Source organism: Paramisgurnus dabryanus, chromosome 19 (genome assembly GCF_030506205.2).
Source record: "Paramisgurnus dabryanus chromosome 19, PD_genome_1.1, whole genome shotgun sequence".
Lineage (NCBI taxonomy): Eukaryota > Metazoa > Chordata > Actinopteri > Cypriniformes > Cobitidae > Paramisgurnus > Paramisgurnus dabryanus.
This window is the reverse complement of record NC_133355.1, coordinates 5625511-5650559: the sequence shown is the minus strand read 5'-3', so window position 1 is coordinate 5650559 and position 25049 is coordinate 5625511. Positions and strand designations below refer to the sequence as shown.

At 38.2% G+C, this 25049-nt stretch overlaps 4 protein-coding genes across 4 annotated transcripts; all 4 read left to right on the top strand.

The window, feature by feature from the left end:
• Positions 1-1761: 1761 nt before the first annotated feature.
• LOC135775712 (keratin, type I cytoskeletal 50 kDa-like) lies at positions 1762-3888 on the top strand. The gene is made up of 7 exons (XM_065286143.1): positions 1762-2215; positions 2424-2506; positions 2609-2765; positions 2846-3007; positions 3106-3231; positions 3326-3546; positions 3683-3888. The coding sequence occupies exons 1-7, from the start codon at positions 1820-1822 to the stop codon at positions 3825-3827; spliced, it is 1290 nt and encodes a 429-aa protein (XP_065142215.1). The 5' UTR covers positions 1762-1819; the 3' UTR covers positions 3828-3888.
• Positions 3889-5308: 1420 nt separating this feature from the next.
• On the top strand, positions 5309-6144 carry LOC135773376 (keratin, type I cytoskeletal 50 kDa-like). The gene is made up of 2 exons (XM_065282922.2): positions 5309-5678; positions 6109-6144. The coding sequence occupies exons 1-2, from the start codon at positions 5310-5312 to the stop codon at positions 6142-6144; spliced, it is 405 nt and encodes a 134-aa protein (XP_065138994.2). The 5' UTR covers position 5309.
• Positions 6145-8248: 2104 nt separating this feature from the next.
• Positions 8249-10282, top strand: LOC135775736 (keratin, type I cytoskeletal 50 kDa-like). Its single transcript, XM_065286185.1, has 7 exons — positions 8249-8692; positions 8901-8983; positions 9086-9242; positions 9323-9484; positions 9582-9707; positions 9802-10022; positions 10159-10282. The coding sequence occupies exons 1-7, from the start codon at positions 8297-8299 to the stop codon at positions 10280-10282; spliced, it is 1269 nt and encodes a 422-aa protein (XP_065142257.1). The 5' UTR covers positions 8249-8296.
• A 9032-nt stretch (positions 10283-19314) lies between these two features.
• On the top strand, positions 19315-21392 carry LOC135775743 (keratin, type I cytoskeletal 50 kDa-like). The gene is made up of 7 exons (XM_065286196.2): positions 19315-19772; positions 19958-20040; positions 20123-20279; positions 20366-20527; positions 20624-20749; positions 20829-21049; positions 21196-21392. Exons 1-7 carry the CDS (start codon positions 19380-19382, stop codon positions 21317-21319), a joined length of 1266 nt encoding a protein of 421 aa, XP_065142268.1. The 5' UTR covers positions 19315-19379; the 3' UTR covers positions 21320-21392.
• The last annotated feature ends 3657 nt before the right edge of the window (positions 21393-25049 follow it).

Below are 25049 nucleotides of genomic sequence, written 5' to 3'. Positions count from 1 at the left end.
GTTTCAGGTATTTTCATGAAAATAGAGAATATTTTGAATGATTGTGTTTGACGAGTGTTGCTTTTTAAATACTCGTTATAAACGAGTCAAACTCAAAGTGATTTTAGATTGATAAGGACTTCCTACTGATCACGGAGCCGTAGTACATGCACAAGCTGTGCATGAAACACTGAATCGGAGCCTTACGATTCAGAATCGATTTTTAGACAGGTCTTTTCAATGGGAACGCAATCCATCGATGCACATCCCTAAAATATGCACTTTTAAACGTTTCCTCTGATTCATAACATGCATATGCGAATTAATTTAATTAAACCTCTAATGTTGATGAATTAAGTCTGCATGCCCAAGGTTAGTATTCACATAAAACACTCCCACGCCAGCTGCATAGAAGGGCTTTTCACAACAGGAAACTCATAGAGATGAGTCACAGAAGCAAATGAGCAAAAGTTCACAAATATTCATCATCATCATAATTCTTTTATTCTCTTTTGCTTCAGGAGTTTTTTCTATCAGACAAAAGTGTGTCTAGGCATAACAACTACAAAAGAAGGATGGGATGGGGTAACAAAGAGCATTGATGTAGTTTGAACATAACTGAATCTATTTGTTATATGTGTAGACATAAGGGGGCAGTTTCCCATGGATTAGATTAAGCCAGGACTAGGCCTTAGTTATATTAGGACATTAAAGTTGGTTTAAACATACCTTACAAAAAAATTACTGGTGTGCATAATAAGATAAAACAATGGCAATTAAATATTTTAAGATGTCAGTGCACGCTATTTTCAGTTAGGACAGCTCAAACAAGTATGTAAGTCCTAGACTAGGCTTAAACCCGGTTTATAGATCATTAGTAGGTAACATTATGCCTCAAATGCTATCAACTACATTAATCTTGCATTAAACCTATCATATACTTACATGAAACCTGCTGTGTTTATCTTGAGATCAGTAGAGTCACACTAAACAAGCGAACTACTGAAATAAGTACAAAAAGAAAAAGCAGGTATAGCAGCCTAAAACAGGTTTTGGATGTGATAATGATCAGGTTTGTTGTGATGGGTTGAAATGGTTTAATTTCAGAAGACGCAATGTATGTATTAGGGTTGTGACAATTAATCGGGCAAATGCACGTTTTTTCAGAAACTCCATTTGTGCCACAGAAGAAGTATCATTACAAACACTATTCCAGGAAATGTCTACAGGAATATTTATATCGCTGTTCTTCAGATTGTTTCAGGTATTTTCATGATAATAGAGAATATTTTGAATGATTGTGTTTGACGAGTGTTGCTTTTTTAAATACTCGTTATAAACGAGTCAAACTCAAAGTGATTTTAGATTGATAAGGACTTCCTACTGATCACGGAGCCGTAGTACATGCACAAGTTGTGCATGAAACACTGAATCGGAGCCTTATGATTCAGAATCGATTTTTAGACAGGTCTTTTCAATGGGAACGCGATGCATCGATGCACATCCCTAGTATGTATAGGGAATGCTCGGGACTTGATCATGTGAAGACGATTTTGGCAAATTTTAAACGTTTAACTTTGTACTACTATAAACAAGATTGCTAACAGCCTTGGTTACCATTAAGAAACTTAACTTTACACTTTCAATGAAACATACCACTCAAATTTGTTTAGTCACACCTGCAGTCTTGGGCAATGGGGCTTCGGTTTCACTCTCCTCCTTCTCAGGCAATCTCTACATTCCTTCCCCCATCCATCCACATAAAAGGAACGAGGGTCCTGTTGACTTCACTCACTGCTCATTCACTCATTCTCCAGCCAGAGCAAAGAACAGCAGCAAGATGTCTTCTTACTCCAGCCGCACCTTCTCTCGCTCCTCTTTGTCTAGTAGTGGAGGTGTCCGTATGTCGACGATGGGTAGCGGAAGTGTGTATGGTGGTGCTGGAGGATCTGGGGTTCGTATCTCCAGTGCTTCTGCTTCTCGTTCCTTTGCTGCTGGTGGTGGATCAGCTGGTGGCTTTAACCTGTCTGATGCTGTGGATGTGTCTGCAAATGAGAAAGCCACCATGCAAAACCTCAATGACCGTCTGGCCACCTACCTGGAGAAGGTGCGATCTCTTGAGAAGGCTAATGCTGATCTTGAGCTGAAGATCCGCCAGTTCCTGGACACCAAGACTACACCCGGTGCTCGTGACTACAGTGCCTACTATGTTACCATCAGTGATCTCCAGGCCAAGGTATGTGGTATTGTAACAGTAGATAGAAAGTTTATTTAGTCAAGTCAATCATTAAATTAACTTGAAACAAACATTTGCCAATTCTTATCATCCTGTCATTCTTCTTACTCAACTTCTATGTTGTATGCATTTAGAAATACAGTATTTCTCAAGTACCAGATTTAAATATGGCTTTCAATGTTTATTTATGTGTTTTGCGCTCCTGAAGATTCAACATGCCACTGGTGTAAATGGAGGAATCTACCTCGGCATTGACAATGCCAAGCTGGCTGCAGATGACTTCAGAGTCAAGTAAGTCCACATATAAACTAGCCAGAAACTGGCAAAGCACATCCACTTCAAAAATGTCTCTAAAACATCCAAAGCATTTATACTGATTTAATTCCCCTGCAGGTATGAGAATGAGCTAAGCATGAGACAGTCGGTTGAGGCAGACATTGTTGGCTTGAGGAGAGTGCTGGATGATTTGACACTGGAGAGATGTAATCTTGAGATGCAGATTGAGAGTCTAAAAGAAGAGCTGATCTACCTCAGGAAGAACCATGAAGAGGTAACGGGTGTTGCAAAATTTTTTAAAACAGTGTCACGTGTTTTGATGCAATTCAGGCTTACAGATTTTTGCATCCTTAGGAACTCTTGGCAGCACGCAGCCATATGGGTGGACAGGTCAACGTAGAGGTTGATGCAGCACCACAGGAAGACCTCACAAAAGTCATGGCTGAAATCCGGGAGCATTATGAGGCCATTGCAGCTAAGAACCGTAAAGATCTTGAGGCTTGGTTCCTTGTCAAGGTAAAATGAATATGCATTTACTTTTTTATTAAAAGGAGAAGTAATGTGAACAACACAAAATTTGGGATTTATCTGATTGCTTTGATTGTCTCTCATAGACTGAAGAGCTTAACAAGGAAGTCACTGTCAGCACAGAAACCCTTCAAACATCCAGATCAGAAATCACAGAAGTTAAGCGCACACTCCAGAGTCTTGAAATCGAACTACAATCACAACTCAGTATGGTAAGCAAGCACATGAAGAGATTAATCTTGTGAAGTGTTTTGTTGTCTTGTCATCATGACACAGTTTATTAAAGGAGTAACTTTCTCCCAACAGAAAGCATCATTGGAAAACACTCTGGTAGAAACAAAGAACCGCTACTCTTCCATGTTAACTGGCTACCAGAGGCAGGTTACCAACCTTGAAGAGCAGCTGGGTCATATTCGTTCAAATCTGGAAAGTCAAAGTCAGGAGTACCAGATCCTGCTGGATATCAAGACCAGACTAGAGATGGAAATTGCAGAATACAGAAGACTCCTGGATGGAGAGTCTGTCAGGTAAAGCATCTTTTCACAATGCATAATCTCTCCAGAAAAGTATTTAGGTCACTAAAGAGAGAGTTTAACCTAGTAAATGAAATGGGTTTGAGATTTCTGTCAAGCATCTTAATATTTCTTTTCTTTGCTTTAACAGTGCCTCTTCCACAACCACAACCACATCCTCATCCACATCCTCCTCAACTACACGTAAAGTGGTAACCATTGTGGAGGAGGTGGTGGATGGCAAAGTGGTGAGCTCATCTTCTCAGGCTGTGAGCGAGACCGTGAAAAGTTCTTGAAACACTCTTGAGCTAAAACACCCAACTGTTGAGTGAACCAATAAACCGGTTCAAATGTGAATCTTTTTTGTCTTGTCTCTTCTTTTCTGAGCATTTTTGTTTTTGCACTTTACAAACCAAACATAAGAGGGTAGTTTCCCGGACAGGGATTAGCTTAAACCAGGACTAGGCCTTAGTTTAATTAGGAAACATAACTAGTTTTTACAAACATGCCTAACTAAAAACATTACTTGTTTGCATTATGGGACAAAACAAAGGGCACTGATGTATTTTAAGATAGGTCAGTGCAAGTAGGTTTCGGTTTGGACAGCTTTTAAATTTATTTTAGTCTAGGACTAGTCTAATCCCTGTCTGGGAAACCGCCCAATTGTTGTTTTGTTTAGGTCTTAAACACCCAACAGTTCTTTAATGATTTCACAGGTTTTTGGTAGTTATGATTGTCAATAATTCATTGGGTTACTGGTCATTATAAAGTGAAATAAATTTTAAACATTTAGTAAAGATTTACTCAAGAGAAGTTCTATTAAATCATTAATTTAACATGTGACAACAGAGAATAACTAATCCTTCCTTATAAATAAAACACTGAAAGGTTGAAAAGTATAATGCTAACTATTAGAGGTAGAGTAACATTAGCCAGAGGTTCTCAATGCAAACAAAAAAAAGAAGGAAGCATTTATTCCAAAACTGCAAGACTGGAATGATTCATTTCACAGTACAATCTCTCTACAAACTAAATCTATTCATTTGATAGACTGGGCTTTTAAAGTAAAGCCATAATAAAAATATAATGGCAAAATTGACCAACAGTATATATATATATATATATTAGTGCCGGGACTCGATTAAAAAAATTAATCTAATTAATTAGAGGCTTTGTAATTAATTAATCGAAATTAATCACCTTTTAATCACATATAAATATTTGACCTGAGAACATTGAGAAGTATTTTTTTTACATGGATTTTTAGTATACCATGAATAATGACTGAATACATTAGCTTAAGCAACAAAATATTGTTTATTTTTGTTCAACCAAGACGTTGTACTCGGAGTCGGGCTAATGTCCACGCTAGCTGCTATATGTTTTGCATTGAGATGATACTTGAGGCTCGATGTGCTGCGGGTGATATGTGAATTCCTTGTTGCATAGCTTACACACAACCATGCTCTTATCGATGCTTCCATCCGTTCGTCTTTTAAAAAAGAATTTCCAATCCACGGGGCCAACCAAAGCGATCTCATCAGCTTCTTCATTCATGTTCATTGTGGTTTGTAGTTGTCTGAAGTCATGAACGCTAGTTGGTGCTCCAGTATAATCGGTCCGCCGAAACTCATCCAATGAGAAATGAATCAGTAGATTCACACTAAACAAGTGAACTACTGAAATAAGTACAATAAAATAAAAGCAACGAGGGTCATGTTCACTTCACTAACTGCTCATTCACTCAATCTCCAGCCAGAGCAAAGAACAGCAGCAAGATGTCTTCTTACTCCAGCCGCACCTTCTCTCGCTCCTCTTTGTCTAGTAGTGGAGGTGTCCGTATGTTGACGATGGGTAGCGGAAGCGTGTATGGTGGTGCTGGAGGATCTGGGGTTCGTATCTCCAGTGCTTCTGCTTCACGTTCCTTTGCTGCTGGTGGTGGATCAGCTGGTGGCTTTAACCTGTCTGATGCCGTGGATGTGTCTGCAAACGACAAAGCCACCATGCAAAACCTCAATGACCGTCTGGCCACCTACCTGGAGACCGTGCGATCTCTCGAGAAGGCTAATACTGATCTTGAGCTGAAGATCCGCCAGTTCCTGGACACCAAGACTACACCTGGTGCTCGTGACTACAGTGCCTATTATGTTTGAATAGAATGGGGCTTATGAACAGTTTGGTTGCAAACATTCCTCAAAATAAATATCTTCCTTCGTGTTCATCAGAACAAAGACATTTATACAGGTCTGTAACAACATGAGAGTGAGAAAATGAGAGAATTCACTTTTGATGTGATTGTCAGGTATGGTAGCACACACTTGAAAAGTGGCCTCTTCATTTAACTCATTCCAGTGTAGTAAGCGCGCGCACACACACACACCCAGAGCAGTGTACAATGCAGCTGCCTTCCTTTGTAACCCATGTATTTGTAACCAATTTTAACATGCTGTGGCAATGCACATGGGTCTGTATACTAACATTTATATTTGTTTGCATTGTACTAATTTCCAATGACACTTTTATTGTAACAGTAACCTTTTTTCTGTTTCTTTAACTACATTTGTCTGTTTTGTACAGGGCATGGATGAAGTCAGCATCAGTGAGGTCATTTGAAGACACCACTGTTGGGATTTGTGCTCTCAAAAACATGCTTCTTGTGATGAAGAAGAGGATCTTTGTATAGTCCTTGGAAGGCATGAAGGTGTTGCAACATCTTGCCATGTTGTTTGAGCTGATGTATGCCTTAAACCTGAGCTATCCTGATCTCTGCTTTATTTTTGAAGAAATCCAAAAGATTTTAATGGAACTGCATTGAGCGTAACATTAACGAACAGTTTCTTTCAGTGAAAGGATCAGAAAGACTGTGCTGCTCATTTTTGACTTTGTTTATCTATTTTAAGTGTTTTCTCTTATTAATACATTAACAGTTTGCTGCTCAGAGTTGATTTTGGAAATGGTTGTTGTATTTTGTTTTTGTTGAATCTTTGATTAACAGTTTATACAAATGCTGTAGCTCTGACTTTCTTAAGGATTGATATTTTCCAGTTTGTAAATCCATTTAAAAAAATAATAGTACTTACTGTTTTGCATGTCTCTTTGGAATGCAGTGTTTGTGCTTTAGCACTTCTAAATCTACTGTGATAGTAACTATTTTAAACATTTGGGTCAGTTTCACAGATTGGGCTTTTCCTAGTCCCAGACTTTTGCAATGCCTTAATTTGAAAACATATTGTACTGACATATCTTGACATATATCAGTGCCATTGTTTTGTCTCAAGATGTACTCCAGTGTTGTTTTTGTAAGGTTTGTTTGTGAACTTTTTTGTAAAAAATATCCTAATATAACTAGGGCCTAGTCATGGATTAATCTACAACCTGTCTGGGAAATTGCCCCTTTATGTATGTACTGCATGTGGTGATTGTTATAATAGTTATTGACTGTTAATGAATTAATGTGTAGTGATTTAAATGAATTGATGATCTGAAAGCAGTGGTTTGCCTCAATATCACTAAACATTTGTTCAAAACTCTTTGCTTTTTATGCCAATGCAAATGTATTTTGTATAAAAAAAAAATAAATAACATTTGGATAATTATGGGTGATTATTCTGGTGCCAGAGACATAATGAAATTGCTTTAGAGTTACATAATCCCATAATATAAGCATTAAAAAGCATGTTGGAATTACAGATGAAAATCTAGTCCCCTTACATAATAAAACTACTTAAACATTACAAAATAAATGTGTTATAGTAAAGAGAAATATCACTTTGAGTCAACATATTTATATTAGACTACTCAAAATAATTAAAATGTTTTGGTCTGACACATAAAAACTAATTGAGGAAAATTATGTTGGTTTTACACAATCGGATTATGTGGGACCGATGTACACATTAAAATTACGTAAATTGAAAGGATTTTTTTTTTCAGTGAGCCCTGTAAGGGGGCAGTTTCCCATGGATTAGATTAAGCCAGGACTAGGCCTTAGTTATATTAGGACATTAAAGTTGGTTTAAACATACCTTACAAAAAAATTACTGGTGTGCATAATAAGATAAAACAATGGCAATTAAATATTTTAAGATGTCAGTGCACGCTATTTTCAGTTAGGACAGCTCAAACAAGTATGTAAGTCGAAGACTAGGCTTAAACCCGGTTCATAGATCATTAGTAGGTAACATTATGCCTCAAATGCTATCAACTACATTCATCTTGCATTAAACCTATCATATACTTACATGAAACCTGCTGTGTTTATCTTGAGATCAGTAGAGTCACACTAAACAAGCGAACTACTGAAATAAGTACAAAAAGAAAAAGCAGGTATAGCAGCCTAAAACAGGTTTTGGATGTGATAATGATCAGGTTTGTTGTGATGGGTTGAAATGGTTTAATTTCAGAAGACGCATTGTATGTATAGGGAATGCTCGGGACTTGATCATGTGAAGACGGTTTTGGCAAATTTTAAACGTTTAACTTTCTACTACCATAAACAAGTTTGCTAACAGCCTTGGCTGACGTAAATTACCATTAAGCAACTTAACTTTACACTTTCAATGAAACATACCACAAACATACCACTCAAATTTGTTTAGTCACACCTGCAGCCTTGGGCAATGGGGCTTCGGTTTCACTCTCCTCCTCCTCAGGCAATCTCTACATTCCTTCCCCCATCCATCCACATAAAAGGAACGAGGGTCCTGTTGACTTCACTCACTGCTCATTCACTCATTCTCCAGCCAGAGCAAAGAACAGCAGCAAGATGTCTTCTTACTCCAGCCGCACCTTCTCTCGCTCCTCTTTGTCTAGTAGTGGAGGTGTCCGTATGTCGACCATGGGTAGCGGAAGCGTGTATGGTGGTGCTGGAGGATCTGGGGTTCGTATCTCCAGTGCTTCTGCTTCACGTTCCTTTGCTGCTGGTGGTGGATCAGCTGGTGGCTTTAACCTGTCTGATGCCGTGGATGTGTCTGCAAACGACAAAGCCACCATGCAAAACCTCAATGACCGTCTGGCCACCTACCTGGAGACCGTGCGATCTCTCGAGAAGGCTAATGCTGATCTTGAGCTGAAGATCCGCCAGTTCCTGGACACCAAGACTACACCCGGTGCTCGTGACTACAGTGCCTACTATGTTACCATCAGTGATCTCCAGGCCAAGGTATGTGGTATTGTAACAGTAGAAAGAAAGTTTATTTAGTCAAGTCAATCATTAAATTAATTTGAAACAAACATTTGCCAATTCTTATCATCCTGTCATTCTTCTTACTCAACTTCTATGTTGTATGCATTTAGAAATACAGTATTTCTCAAGTACCAGATTTAAATCTGGCTTTCAATGTTTATTTATGTGTTTTGCGCACCTGAAGATTCAACATGCCACTGGTGTAAATGGAGGAATCTACCTCGGCATTGACAATGCCAAGCTGGCTGCAGATGACTTCAGAGTCAAGTAAGTCCACATATAAACTAGCCAGAAACTGGCACAGCACATCCACTTCAAAAATGTCTCTAAAACGTCCAAAGCATTTATACTGATTTAATACCCCTGCAGGTATGAGAATGAGCTAAGCATGAGACAGTCGGTTGAGGCAGACATTGTTGGCTTGAGGAGAGTGCTGGATGAGCTGACAATGGAGAGATCTAATCTTGAGATGCAGATTGAGAGTCTAAAAGAAGAGCTGATCTACCTCAAGAAGAACCATGAAGAGGTAACGGGTGTGGCAAAAATGTTTAAAACAGTGTCACGTGTTTTGATGCAATTCAGGCTTACAGATTTTTGCATCCGTAGGAACTCTTGGCAGCACGCAGCCATATGGGTGGACAGGTCAACGTAGAGGTTGATGCAGCACCACAGGAAGACCTCACGAAAGTCATGGCTGAAATCCGGGAGCATTACGAGGCCGTTGCAGCTAAGAACCGTAAAGATCTTGAGGCTTGGTTCCTTGTCAAGGTAAAATGGATATGCATTTACTTTTTTATTAAAAGGAGAAGTAATGTGAACAACACAAAATTGGGATTTATCTGATTGCTTTGATTGTCTCTCATAGACTGAAGAGCTTAACAAGGAAGTCACTGTCAGCACAGAAACCCTTCAAACATCCAGATCGGAAATCACAGAAGTTAAGCGCACACTTCAGAGTCTTGAAATCGAACTACAATCACAACTCAGTATGGTAAGCAAGCACATGAAGAGATTAATCTTGTGAAGTGTTTTGTTGTCTTGTCATCATGACACAGTTTATTAAAGGAGTAACTTTCTCCCAACAGAAAGCATCATTGGAAAAGACTCTGGTAGAAACAAAGAACCGCTACTCTTCCATGTTAACTGGCTACCAGAGGCAGGTGACCAACCTTGAAGAGCAGCTGGGTCATATTCGTTCAAATCTGGAAAGTCAAAGTCAGGAGTACCAGATCCTGCTGGATATCAAGACCAGACTAGAGATGGAAATTGCAGAATACAGAAGACTCCTGGATGGAGAGTCTGTCAGGTAAAGCGTCTTTTCACAATGCATAATCTCTACAGAAAAGTATTTAGGTCACTAAAGAGAGAGTTTAACCTAGTAAATGAAATTTGCGTGAGATTTCTGTCAGGCATCTTAAGATTTCTTTTCTTTGCTTTAACAGTGCCTCTTCCACAACCACAACCACATCCTCATCCTCATCCTCCATAACTACACGTAAAGTGATAACCGTTGTGGAGGAGGTGGTGGATGGCAAAGTGGTGAGCGAGATCGTGAAAAGTTCTTGAAACACTCTTGAGCTAAAACACCCAACTGTTGAGTGAATCAATAAACCGGTTCAAATGTGAATCTTTGTCTTGTCTCTTCTTTTCTGAGCGTTAATGTTTTTGCACTTTACAAACACCAAACATAAGGTCATTTTTGTTTAGTTGTTTGTTTTTTAAAGAAAACAGAAAATAACAGGGTCACAGCTAACCTAAAGACCCAACACTTCTATGCTAATTTCAAGTGTTTTTGGTAGTTATGATTTTCAATAATTAATTGGGTTACTGGTCATTATGATAAAGAATTTTAAAGGTTTACTTTAGAGAAACTCTATTAAACCATTAATTTAACACGTGAAAACAATGACAACAACAAAAAGCAACCAATCCTTTCCTTTAAATGAAATTATGTATATGGACCATTTAAATGTTGAATATAACTATTAGAGGTAACATTAGCCAGGGGTCTCAATGCAAACAAGAGAGGTATATTTCAAAACAGCAAAACTGATTTGACAGTATAATCCTTTTACAAAATGAATCTATTAATTGGAGAAACTGGGTTGGATCTTTAGACCTAGCATTACATAAATGACTGACTGAAAGCTGATTTTATTACAGCTTTCAAAGTAAAGGCTTAATAAATATATTGGAAAAATTGTCAGACGTTTGAGTCATCAGGGCCCGGTTGCATAAAGCACCTTAAGTGCTAATTTTCCCTTAAGTTCACCCTTATGTTTCCCTTAAAGCAACACTATGTAGTTTTTTTACCTTTAAATAATGTCTCTAAAATTATTTCAGTGATCGAACAACTTATAACTGGACAAATTGTACTGTTTCTGCAACCTGAGCAGCCTCCTAGCTGCTACAAGCACACTCTGAAAGTAGCGGTGGAGGGTAGGAAACACAGCCCCGCCCCTCCCCCTGCCTGCAGAAGAGTGTCTGATACCAGGCACTGTTGCGCTTTTCAACCACATGGGGGAGCCGTAAGTCAATTTTACATGGAAACTACATAGTGTTGCTTTAAACTTAAGGGTGTTGCAGAAAAACACTTAAGTTTTTTCTGTTGCGTCTCCATGGCAACAATAGTATTTTATAACAACAAACTGGGGTCGCTGTCATGAAACACTTAACGATTACCCTTACCTAAGAGAACCGTTAAAGGGATTATATGCAAAACTCTTTAATTATTATCTTACAGTAGTTAAGGGGAATTTACCCCTTTAGTGTCATACTTAAGGGAAAAACTTAAGGTGCTTTATGCAACCGGGCCCAGGTCCCAGTTACTAATACTGCATAAATTATTTGTTTTTATAGGCACTATCAGGCATGAAACCGGGTCAGGGGTGAAAAAGGTGAGAAGAGTGCTCGAGGGGCGACGTGGCCTCTGATGGGTCCGCAAGGTGGGGGGACTCCCCCAAAATAAATATTACGGCCTCATTAGGGGACATGCTGAACCTTAACTTGTTTATTCTTAAGGCATGTGATTGGCCAAGGACAAAAAAAGAAGGAAGGAACCTAACATCCCAGCAGAAACCAAATAATATAACACCATAAGCAAAAAAATACATTATGACCATTATTTCAATTATTAATTTCTGACGGACAATTTAGATTGTATATTTAAAATGTAAACATTTGACTAGTAACAGAAACCATGTTTAATTAAATGGGTTGATAAATGTGGAAAGCTGTAAGTAGCATTCCCTTACTATTTTACATCTGCAATAATTTTATTTTGCCATAATCTGACCATCAGTCGCAAGGCCATACAATTTTAAGTTGGCCTTGGAATAGGGTGGACCTGAAGGCCTATTGTCAGGTAGAGAACGCTGAGGGGTAAGGAAAGAGCAGGAAGACTCAGTACAACTTGTTCGTGGAATAAGTGTGACCCAGGGTGATTTATTGAAGCAAAAATGTCTTCAGTGATAAGTTCAAGAGCAAGACAACAAAGTTATCAAAAAAAAAAAACAATAAAAAAAAATAAACAAACAAACCAAATGCTGATAGCAGCAAAACCTGACCGGTGCTACAATATTGCTAGCAACACACTATACAGGCCTCATGTGTCTCTCAGCAGACTACCTTCCATAACACTCCCCACAAAGTACTATCAACAGGCTTTTATCAGCTTAATTCGCGCCAAACCCAATTGGATAAGTCCACCACAAAAGGGATAGCTAGACCAACAATACACAGGATATTTCCCCCTTCCATATCATTATGGTACACAACACTAAAATAAAAAGCAATAAACATTTGTCCATCATATACACATCTCTAGAAAACCCTCGGACAAATATAACTAATTTATATAAACTGTCCTCCCCCCACCTTACAGATAATGGTATCGCCCTTTATAATAGACGACCGAATTTTACACATTACTGATCCGCATTACCCTAACGATAGGGAAAGAGACAAAAACTCTTAAGATGAAACAAAAGAAATCATTGAATAAATGAATTAGAGTATGAATAAACACTCACAAACTGAACAACAATGACAGTTTATACAAACAATAACTCATCATCAGACCTAAATAATAACGTAATAAATCAACACAAAACTTACAAACTGATAACTGGAGTGCAGCATATTCCTGTTATTCCTATAAAGCATGTCCCAAACCCCAACTTCATATTAATTAGTCACGTAAGAAAAGTCAGGAGGCGATGTGATGAGATGTAAACATAAACATGCGCTAAATCACGCTCCGGTGATGACGTCATCAAATACTCGTCATCACACCTATGTAATTTAAAATTACTTAATTTTACAAATATAGTACTGGTTAAATGAATTAAATTATGGTTTTTGAGTCATGGGATGAATAATTTTCAGATCAACAAAAAAAGTGATGTGGGAAAATAAAATAAGAATAAATCAAGAATTGATAAACATATAAAATAGAAAAAACAAAGTTACAAATAAAGTAAGATCTAACAGTATTGATTAGGTAGAGAAACAGTATCAAATTAATATAACACGGTTTTCATTCTATAAATTAAATATAATTGATCTTTTTAAAGCTATAAAGGTGATTTTCCTTTTGTCTTCTGTAGTTTGATTAACATAATGACTCAAACATAAGCATTTCTTATAAGATGAACTGTCCCTTTAACACCGGTGGAGAAGCGCTGATCTATACACTGACACACATATGATCAACTGCTCACTTATAATAAACGACTGTTTTTATGAGAATACTTGCAGAGACTGTGATATTACAACATAATTTGTGCGTATATCTCCTGTCAACCCCAAAGAAATAATGTGTTTGCGTGATTTTTGAAACACGCGTTTTAGTGCGTGGGCTTTTGTCGCTCAAATAGTGTCAAATCGCTTAAATGTTACTGTAAACGATAAACTTTTTTATTAACAGTATTAGCAGTATGTTCTTATTAACAGCATTTCATGCAGTATTTTCCCGTTTTACTATATTTACATTTACGTACAGCAGTAGGCTAGTAACGTTAGACAATGTGACTTACAAGCGAGGAGTATGTCCATCATTCGTTCCAATCCATTCCAATAAAAAATCTTTCAGGTCACTTTGCAGTGTCAGTCTGTGTATATACTGTATGTTGTTTTAATTGAATCATGCCTCAGAATTCTGCAGTTATAGTTTTACAGCCTTTTGTGTCTTACACTTGACTTTACGTCCCGAAGGCAGTCGCTCTACGCATCTTCATAAAGCATGTGAAGCATATGACGAAGTACACAGAAAAGACGGATGACATCACAGTATAGCGCGAGAGCAGTTCGAAAGCAGAGTCCTTATGACTTCTCGATTCACTCTCATGGTACTACAATGTCACCTGCCTGCCTGTCGGATTTTGCAGCGCAGCATGAACTGAGACAAACCTAATGTCTGGGATACATGTTGGATGACGGCGAAGGGCGCCTTCAACAAACAACGCACGCATACCCCCTAGGGCTTTTTCGATTAATCGTTTTTTAAAACGTGGTCGATTAAAAATCGATTCTCAAAGAGCAGAATCGATTTTTTTTTCATATTTATTTCCGCAAACATTGAACGGAGGAATGGAAGCATTTTAGATTTCGCAAGCAAGACGTGTTGTGGCTTTTAATTTCTTTTGATTAATTACCCACTTGTAAACTGATGTTCACTGTTCTTTTTTATTAATATAGTATGTGTATTAAATCTATTTTCATTGAGTTGAATCGAGAATCGAGTATAAAAACCTACCTGAAAACCGGAATCAAAAATGTAATCGAGAATCGGAATCGAATCGATTTGATAGCTTGTGAATCGAAATCGAATCGATCTGGAACATTTGAATCGATACCCAGCCCTAATACCCCCCCACCCCCCAAAAATGTTTTCTCATCGAATCTACACGATTCACGTGGGTCACCTTTTTTGGCTTCAAAACGGCGAATTTCGCCGAAAGGTGAGGGATTCTCATGCCTGCACTATTGAACTTTTCCACCTGATATACAGCATACATATGCACACAACTTTGACTTCATCTCTTTCTAATGGTTAGTAATACACAGAAACACTCCCACGCCAGCTGTATAAGGGCTTTCTGTAAGTCCAGAGAAACTTGGTGGTTTTTAAGGTTACAGGGTGATATGGCTGCTGATAAGGTTATGCAGCATGAAATTCAAACTACTTGGTTTTGCAAGTAAATTCAACTTACTATTTTAAGTTTTAACGTGTGATAAGTTGACATAACTTATAAAAACAAGTTAAAATTGTTTAACTTATTATTTTTAACTATACTTTTTTTAAATATACGGGTTTTTTTTGTAATTTATTGGTCAAAATCAATGTCTTCATTCATCAATATGTCCTCATTGGTGACAAATGACCTCTGCAAATGATCTGACTTGTAAGCTTTCTTTGTAAGCTTTGAATTTCTTCTCTTTACTTACATAGTCCAAGGAGGCGTCCATGTCATTCCGCTATATTGATAAACTATAATAGCAAAGAGGGACAAAAAGGACTAGCCTACCAACGCGTTTCCACAATGCGTTTTTATTCAGAACAAGTGAACCAGCTGAAACGGACAAGGAGATCCGTGAGTACATAACAGCTACCATAGTTGCAACACGCATTTGGAAAAGCAACGTTTAAATGCAAAATACAATTTCACCACTAGATGGGGGAAAATCCTACTTATTGTCCCTTAAAAGTAACATAAAAATATATGTTACTTATATAACCATCAAAGCAGCATCAGAGCAGAGCCAATCAGAGCAGAGCTCATGACCCTTTCAAATAGGGCAAAAATAGACGTTTATGGATGAAGTTACATACCTTCTATGTAAACATCAAAGACAAATTTTACAGATTTCAATGCATTCTTTGGCACCTTTAAGCTCTGTCTGAGAAACTGCCCTGTAGAGATGTATGTCACAGAGGCAAATGAGCTACAAAGAACTTCACTGCTATTCATTATCATAGTAATCCTTTCTTCTCTTTTGCTTCGGGAGGTTTCGCTGTCAGAGGTGGAAGCCAAAATTTGTGTGTTCAAAAGTGTGTCTACAGGCTTAAAAGGTAAAAAAAAAAAGGATGGAATGCGGTAACACAGAGCATTGGTGTAGAACAGAATCTAAAGATAATAATTGTTATATGTGTAGATGTTACAAAAATATTATATTTCAAGATATTATTATAAAAATACATGATTAAAGCGTTTGTTATTATTGTGTATGGGTGGTTTAGCTTTGTACATTAAGAATACATTTTTAGCATGAACTTTTTGGTGAATCGTGATTTGTTTGTGAAAACGTATGCATGTACTCATGGGCCAAAACATTGACCAGTCACAAGTTAAAGGGATAATTCACACAAAAATGAAAATTCTGGAATCATTTACTCATTCACATTTTTGTGTGAACTATACCTTTCAGCAAACCTTGACAACAGATAAATTGTTATGGCAAGGCGCCTGGGACTGTGTATTTCTAAAAGGCAAGGATTGTGGGTTGCTCGAGAAAGGTCGAACTACAAACCAGCAACATGGTTTCATCCGAAGATCTACTCTGCCACAAGCCACACACAATTTTATGGGAGGTTTTTGATTATGGGAGGAATGTGTCACAACACACATTGCATCGCATACTGTTCCACATGTGCATGTACATTAATTGTATATGCTTTATCAAACAAGCATGAAAACATTGTTTAAGTTCTTTCCTATTAAAAATCTGTTAAATGTACTTGTATTTACATGTTTATTTAAATCTAGCGTGCTAAAACAGGGACCTTTTCTGAGTTTATTAGTAGATCATAAATTTGGTTCTAAACATATGTCTTAAAGAATCTACAAAATATTGAAAATGTTACAAAAAATAATTATAAATTTTGGTTAGTCTGTTTGTTGAATGTAATGACTTATGTTCATCAGTGGCGGCCGGTGACTTATTTTTCGAGGGAGTACAATGCAAAGTCATGTGTGTCGTCATTTCAAAATATGTGTTCTGCGCGTCAAGTGAACCATGTGCATCACGTGTCTTGTCAAAATAAGTGCCTGCTGCAGACGCTTCTAAAGGGTTTATGATAAAAATGACGCTTGCGTTTGCCAGAAACTCGCATAATCTCATGCGTAATCAGAGTTTACGGTTAAGGGAGTGTCTTGCATGTATTTCGTGAACGTGAGCATCTCTTATCATAAATGGTTTTGACACGTCTGCAGTAGGCACTTATTTTGACAAAACACGTGATGCACATGGTTCACATGATGCAATAAACACATATTTTGAATTTGCACCCCTCAGAAGTGCCCATGCCCATCATGGTGTCCTTTTTTTAAATAAACTTAAAACAGGCATGCAGTGCAGTGCAAAAATCTATTTTGAAATTGTGGTGGGCCGGCACAAATAAATCAATATGGTAAACACTGCATATTGTCCACAAGTAACACACAATAATGAATGAATTTACAAAAATAACACGGCTCTATAGATTCTTAATATCATGCTTTAGACAACCTAAACTGGATGACGTTTTGTGATAGTTCATGATTCTTTGTTTGATTTGAGCCTTTAAACTGCCCACAGGTCTTCATAAAAATACTCCAGGTCCTGCATTTTTATAAGGGGGAGGAAGGTCATCACTGCCATAAATCTTCATTTGCAAGAATGCATTATATAGAGTCCATTAGACCCTGCACTTTCTTTGCTTTTCCAGTTTTTTTGCATATTTGACCGCTTTTCAACAGTTAAGTTAAATAAAATCTTTTCACACCATGGACAATTAAGGGACTTAAACATTATTCAGTGATGCTTATGAAAGCAACATTATACAGGTTGGAAGACTGCCCCTCGTCAAAAAACGACCTCATAGGTTGTTTGTGCAAGCAGTTTATTATGACCTTCATAATCATTGCTTCATAAACCATTTTAAAGGTATTTTGGAGTTCATAACCCACCCCTACTCTAAACCTAACCACGCCTTAACCATATAAAATACAACATACGAGTAATGGTACAGTGGAAATGTACACAGTCAGATCTCATTTAAACATAAACCTATGAGGCTATTATTCATTTGATTTATTTATGCCATTTTAGCATCTATGGGTATATTCGTGATGAGAACCTGTTTATCCATACACAATTTCATTTTGAAATCTCCAAATCGCCTAACATGCCTGTTTTTGAAACAGGGGAAACATGCTAACTCAACACAGAAAGACCTCTTGACCAAGTCTAGGCTTGTACTAGACATAGTAGACACTTCTATGGGTCATATTTGGGAAAATTGACTAATCACCTAAACACTGTTGTAAGGGTTGATTCACATTTTGCGCCTATAACCATGCGGCACACGCGATTGCGCCGCTTTCATACGTCTGTCCTATGCACTTTCAGATGTGACATTCTGAAAAGTTGAAGTATTTTCAACTGGCTGCGACGTTGACACGCTTGGAAAAAAACGGTCGCACCGCGTTGATCTTTATTTGAGCATGCTTGCGACATATCAACATTCAGAATATTGTATTTGCGCACGCAAAAGATGTATAATGTGAGCTGCCTCTTAGGTTTTCAATAGCAGGTTTATGTAAACCTTTGAACAGGATGATTGTTGTGTCAACTGTTATTAAGTTAAACAGCTTATTCACTGCATTGCAGCATCTACTACAATGTATACCTTTCCAGGAAGACAAAATTAATAGCACGCTTACAGCAATCATCGTCTTCAAAAGTAAACTTTTTTTATTTTCAATTTCACTAGCATGAAGTCAGTCTGGAATTACATGAAGTGACGATCAAAAATTGAGTGGTCACAATACAACTTCATTTTGAAGATTTTTATGAATGAATTTTTTTACAAAATTTAAAAAATATACATTACAGACATGGAATTTCTCCCTAAGGTCGTATATTTGCTAATTGAGCTACAATGAATATTAGACAAATAAAAGCAGGTTAAGCGCACCTCAAACAGGTTTTTATGGCCATACACTTTTTGAATGGTTATAATGGTTTGCGTGTGAGGAATGTTATGGGCTTGTTTCGTGCAGTTGTGTTGGGCAAGTTTGGGCAATGTTTGATTGACTATGAGCCACAAGATAAATGCTTGCATTACCTATATATATATATATATATATCCTAAAAAGTATAACTTGGGGATATAGAACTGATGCCCAAGTTATACTTTTTAGGATTTGCTCTAAATTCACTAATCAAACTAACATGATTAAATAAAGAATGTACCAATTGGCGATAAATTGCTGAAAGATTTCGACAAACTTATTTAACTTTAAAATGTATTTATATGTTTTTAAGCACTGATATAAGTGCCTACCAAACAAATTGAGCTATATTTTGCAGAAACTCTATAATAAATACATTTTGGTAACTCAAAATAACTGCACAGTGCAAGAAAGGGATGTGTAGGTACAGGTGAATGTTTTTCTAAGGAATTCTTTGAAAGAAATTCTAAATAAAACATATCCATCAAATCTGTCTTCAGCCACGCCTGCAGTCTTGGGCAATAGGGCAAAAGTGTCTCACTCCACCTACTCACGAAATCTCTGCAATCCCTCCCCCATACGACCACATAAAAGCAACGAGGGTCGTTTTCACTTCACTCATCCGCTCATTCACTCATTCTCCAGCCAGAGCAAAGAATAGCAGCAAGATGTCTTACTCCAGCCGCACCTTCTCTCGCTCCTCTTTGTCTGGTAGTGGAGGTGGCCGTATGTCGACCATGGGTAGCGGAAGCGTGTATGGTGGTGCTGGAGGATCTGGGGTTCGTATCTCCAGTGCTTCTGCTTCTCGTTCCTTTGCTGCCGGTGGTGGATCAGCTGGTGGCTTTAACCTGTCTGATGCCCTTGATGTGTCAACAAATGAGAAAGGCACCATGCAAAACCTCAATGACCGTCTGGCCACCTACTTGGAGAAGGTGCGATCTCTTGAGAAGGCTAATGCTGATCTTGAGCTGAAGATCCGCCAGTTCCTGGACAGCAAGACTGCGCCCAGTGCTCGTGACTACAGTGCCTACTATGCCACTATCAGTGATCTCCAGGGCAAGGTATATAGTAGCATAAAACTACTGATAAATGAGTACTATAAAAGTACAGAGCATATTTTACCAAGTTAATCATTAAACTACCTATCATTCTCCTTATGTCCTGCCTAGATTGTAAAATTGCTGTGTTTCTCTAATTGTCAAGATTTAAATTCGACTTTAAATGTTTGTGTTTTGTGCTTCTGAAGATTTTGCAAGCCACTGGTGTAAATGGAGGAATCTACCTCGGCATTGACAATGCCAAGCTGGCTGCAGATGACTTCAGAGTCAAGTAAGTCCACATATAAACTAGACAGAGACTTGCGTAGCACATCCACTTTATTAGCATTAATACTAATTTAATTTCTTTGCAGATATGAGAATGAGCTGAGCATGAGGCAGTCGGTTGAGGCAGACATTGCTGGCTTGAGGAGAGTGCTGGATGAGTTGACAATGTCCAGGTCTGATCTGGAGATGCAGATTGAGGGTTTAAAAGAAGAGCTGATCTTCCTCAAGAAGAACCACGAAGAGGTATCTGGTGTGAAAAAAACTTATTCTTATACTTTAAGACATTTTGAAAGCAAGTCAGGCTCACTGGTTTGATTTTGCATCCTTAGGAACTCTTGGCAGCACGTGCTCAGATGAGCGGACAGGTTCACGTAGAGGTTGACGCAGCACCACAAGAAGATCTATCAAAGGTTATGGCCGAAATCCGTGAACATTACGAGGCTGTTGGAGCTAAGAACCGTAGAGATCTTGAGGCTTGGTTCCAGACCAAGGTAAAATGTTATTTTTAAAAAAAATAAAAATGGGTCAGTGTTGTAAAAAAACACCAAACTGGGATTTATCTAACTGCTTTGGATTGTCTCTCATAGACTGAAGAGCTTAACAAGGAAGTCGCTGTCAGCACAGAAACCCTTCAAACGTCAAGATCGGAAATCACAGAAGTTAAGCGCACACTCCAGAGTCTTGAAATCGAACTACAATCACAACTCAGTATGGTAAGCAAGCACATAAAGAGATGAGTCTTGTGAAATGCATTATCACGCAGTGTATAAAATAATGATTTTCTCCTAATAGAAAGCATCATTAGAAGCCACTCTGGCAGACACACAGAACCGCTACTCTGCCATGTTAACCGGCTACCAGAGGCAGGTGACCAGCCTTGAAGAGCAGCTGGTTCGTCTTCGTTCAGATCTGGAACGTCAAAGTCAGGAGTACCAGATCCTGCTGGATATCAAGACCAGACTGGAGATGGAGATTGCAGAATACAGAAGACTCCTGGATGGAGAGTCTGTCAGGTAAAGCGTCTTTTCACAATGTATAATCTCTACAAAATGTCTTTAGGTCAAAAGTAATGTGTTTAGAGAGAACTTAACCTAGTAAATTAAATTAAAAGTGAGATTTCTGTCGAGCATCTTAATAATTTTTTTCTTTGCTTTAACAGTACCTCTTCTACAACCACATCATCCTCAACTACACGTAAAGTGGTAACCATTGTGGAGGAGGTGGTGGATGGCAAAGTGGTGAGCTCATCTTCTCAGGCTGTGAGCGAGACCGTGAAAAGTTAAAACCCTCTTGAGATAAACATTCAACTGAGTGATCTCACAGAGTGAACCACCAATAAACTTGTCCAAATGTGAATCTGTCTTGTCTTGTCTTGTTTTTGTTGTCCTATATGGTTTACTTTGCGTCATCAACCAAACATTTTTTGCCTTACACTTAAAGTTGGGTTAAAAAGTAGCAATAAAAACTAAATAAATAGTAATAATAATAATAAAAATCAAGCAATGACCAAATTTAACCTTAAAGGCATGGTATAAATTATTGGAAAGTTGTATTTTGATATGGAAACTACAAATAGTGCAATTGCAAATAATATCTAATGTTCTTTAGATCTTATTCTACTGAAATTTACATACATATTTTTTTTTTACTTTTTTGGATATTCTAAAATTAAACATATAGGTCAGATTTACAGTGGTAATTGGTATTTTGCAACTTTTGGCATCTGTGTAGAAATCAGGCTGTCATAAAAATAAAACTCATCTCATATATTTATTGATCTCGTCTGGATATTTTGAAATTAAAAATACAGGTCAGACTTGTAGGAGTTATTTGTATTTCACAACTTTTATTATCCATTTTGAATTTAGGACGTCATAAAACTTAACTGTCACATAGGCAATTGCCCACGGCAGCTTAGATGTAATATCAGTGGGGGTGTGTGTGGTTTACACTATGCATCAGATATATAAAAAAGGCCAAAAATATGGCCTTAGAGGCCAAAGGCCGTAAAACATTCTTGCCTTAGGCAAGTGGTTCTCAGACTTTTCGGGGCCCCCTCCTCAGTTTAAGAACCCCTGCCTTAGGCACCAAAGCTTTTCAGAGCAGTTAACACGAGACGTGAACGCTTAAAGTGCTTTGAAAGTGCAAGGTTCAACATTTTTCAACTCTCTGCGACCTGTAAAAAACTCAAAGCAGCCAGAGCTCAGGGCAGAATAAAATGCTCAGTGCCTCGTCAATCTTATATTTACATTTTGTCATTTAGCAGACGCTTTTGTCCAAAGTGAGGTAAACAATAGAAGCAATTAGCAACACAAGAACAGCAATACACAAGTGCAATGGTATCAAGTACAACATGATATACATAGCCAAGGGTTTGTTAGTAATTGTTTTGTTGTTTTTTTTTTTTATATTCTGATTGGTATGTCAGAATGAGCTAAGCTGGATACCAGAAAATTAAATAAGCCATTTTCAATAAAGAGAAAAGTAAATTTGATTTTTTTTTTGTGAAAATTATACAGAATTAAACAGGAATAAACTATTTTGTTTTTCAAAGTGAATTATGTGAATGTAAACTAAAAGTTTAAAGGTAACGTTATTTCTGATCCCATTTTTTAAAACCTAGTTAGTTTGTAATGTTGATATAATAGCATAAATAATACCTGTAAAATGATAAAGCTCAAAGTTCAATGCCAGGCTATATATTGAACTTATAATATTCAGTGGACTTCAGTGGACACCGATTAGGTGTCCACCGATAGGACGCTGAGAGAAAGACGAAGAGAGGAGTCGCAAGCCCGAAGCTCCGTTGAGCTTATCAGCTAAATCCTATTTTTTCACTATCTTATTCCTATCTATATAATATAACTTATTAGTTTATCTTAGGAATACTTTACCTTGACGATTACTGAATTGTATTACTAAGCGAAACGATTTTATCACTTGTAACACCCAGTTTTAGCATATAGCCCTCTAGCATTTCTTACCGTCTGTTTACTTAAACCTGCCTTCTTTGGCGATCTAATGGCGGATTCATCCGAGGTATGCTTTTCTGATCTCTCCACACCAGATCGGGAAACTGTGAAGGAGGTGCTGCCCGGCCTTCGCAGAGTCAGCGTGCCTCACATCACCCTGACCACAGACACTCGTAGGCGGCCGAGGCGTACTGCGAGCCAGCACCCGTCTCGATGCAGCTTCACGGACCGCGTTCAGGCGAACGGAGACGCCATCGCCCAGCATGAACACGGTAAGACTCCGCTTGTCATTGTAACCTGCACTACTTGCCACATGTACAGTTTAGCTTCTTCCGTCAGCATAGAGGGGTTTACATGTGCTAAGTGTATTGAAGTAGTAAGGCTGACGGAGAAGGTTGCTGAACTAGAAGCGCGCATCCGAACGCTAGTTGAGGACAGTAAGACCGCTAATGTTATTGTTACAAACACTGTTTCGGGTGCGCCTAGTGTTAAGCGTAATACACATGGCTCGGTTCCGACTTCAGAGTCAAGGCGGCTGACTAACTGGGTGACTGTCAGGCGGCATAGTCACATTCGGCACCCAAATCACGCTCCTGTTTTAATATCAAACAGATTTTCTCCACTCAGCAATACACCGGCTGAGACGTCTGTTAAAAGTGCCCTGGTTATTGGAGATTCTATACTCAGGAACGTTGACATTGAGGCACCAGCCACCATAGTCGATTGTATACCGGGAGCCAGAGCGTCTGACATTAGATCCAAATTAAAAGTGCTGGCTAATGCTAAACGTAAGTTTTCTAAGATTGTTATTCACGCCGGCACGAATGACACCAGACTCCGCCAGTCGGAGATCACCAAAGATACTATTAAAGAGGTGTGTGAAATTGCAAAAACAATGTCAGACAATGTAATTTGCTCTGGTCCCCTCCCCGCCTACCGGGGAGATGAAACTTACAGTAGATTAGTGTCTCTTCATGGCTGGATGTCAAAGTGGTGCCCTCAGCATAACGTAGGGTTTATAGACAATTGGAAGCATTTCCGGGGAAGACCTGACCTGCTAAAGAGAGATGGCCTCCATCCGTCTCCGGAAGGTAGTGCTATACTCTCTAGAAATCTGACCAATAGTCTTACTTTTGATATAGTCTGACTATCCAGGGCCCAGGTCAGGAAACAGACAGATCGGCTTACCCATCAGTCTGTTAGCTGCCTTGACATGTCAAGATCACATATATCCCAGCACATAGAGCCTTTTTTACCAGAGTACCAACACATCTCGACTGTGTCTGTTCCTCGAACAAATAAATACAGAGCACCGTCTACCTCGTCTCGTACAAATCTTATTAACATAAAATTAGAACACAATACACTAAAAGATGAAACTCAAATGTTAAAATTCGGCCTTCTTAACATTAGATCGCTTACCAATAAAGAACCTATTATCAATGAAATAATTACTGACCAAAACTTAGATGCACTCTGTTTAACAGAGACCTGGCTTAAAGCAGACGATTACATCAGTTTAAACGAATCCACCCCACAAGACTATTATTATAAACACGTTCCTCGCCTAAAAGGGAGAGGGGGTGGTGTAGCTACAATATACAACAAAATGTTCAAAGTAAACCATAAATCAGAACTAAAATTTAATTCATTTGAAATAATACTGTTAAACATGGAAATAACTGATCGTAACAACAAACAGCTTTCGTTCATTTTAGCTACCATATATAGGCCTCCGGGCCACCACACAGATTTTCTTAAAGAAATAGCAGACTTCCTATCTGAGCTTACAGTCACTGTAGACAAAGCTCTTATCGTTGGTGATTTTAACATCCATGTGGATAACTCAACAGATGCATTAGGACGTGCGTTTATGGATGTTCTAAATTCTCTCGGTATTAAACAAAACGTGTCTGGACCCACGCATACTCGTAAGCACACATTAGACTTAATTCTGTCACTCGGACTCAATATTAATGACATCGAAATATCACCCCAGAGCGATGCCGTTTCAGACCATTGCCTTGTGTCATACACAATA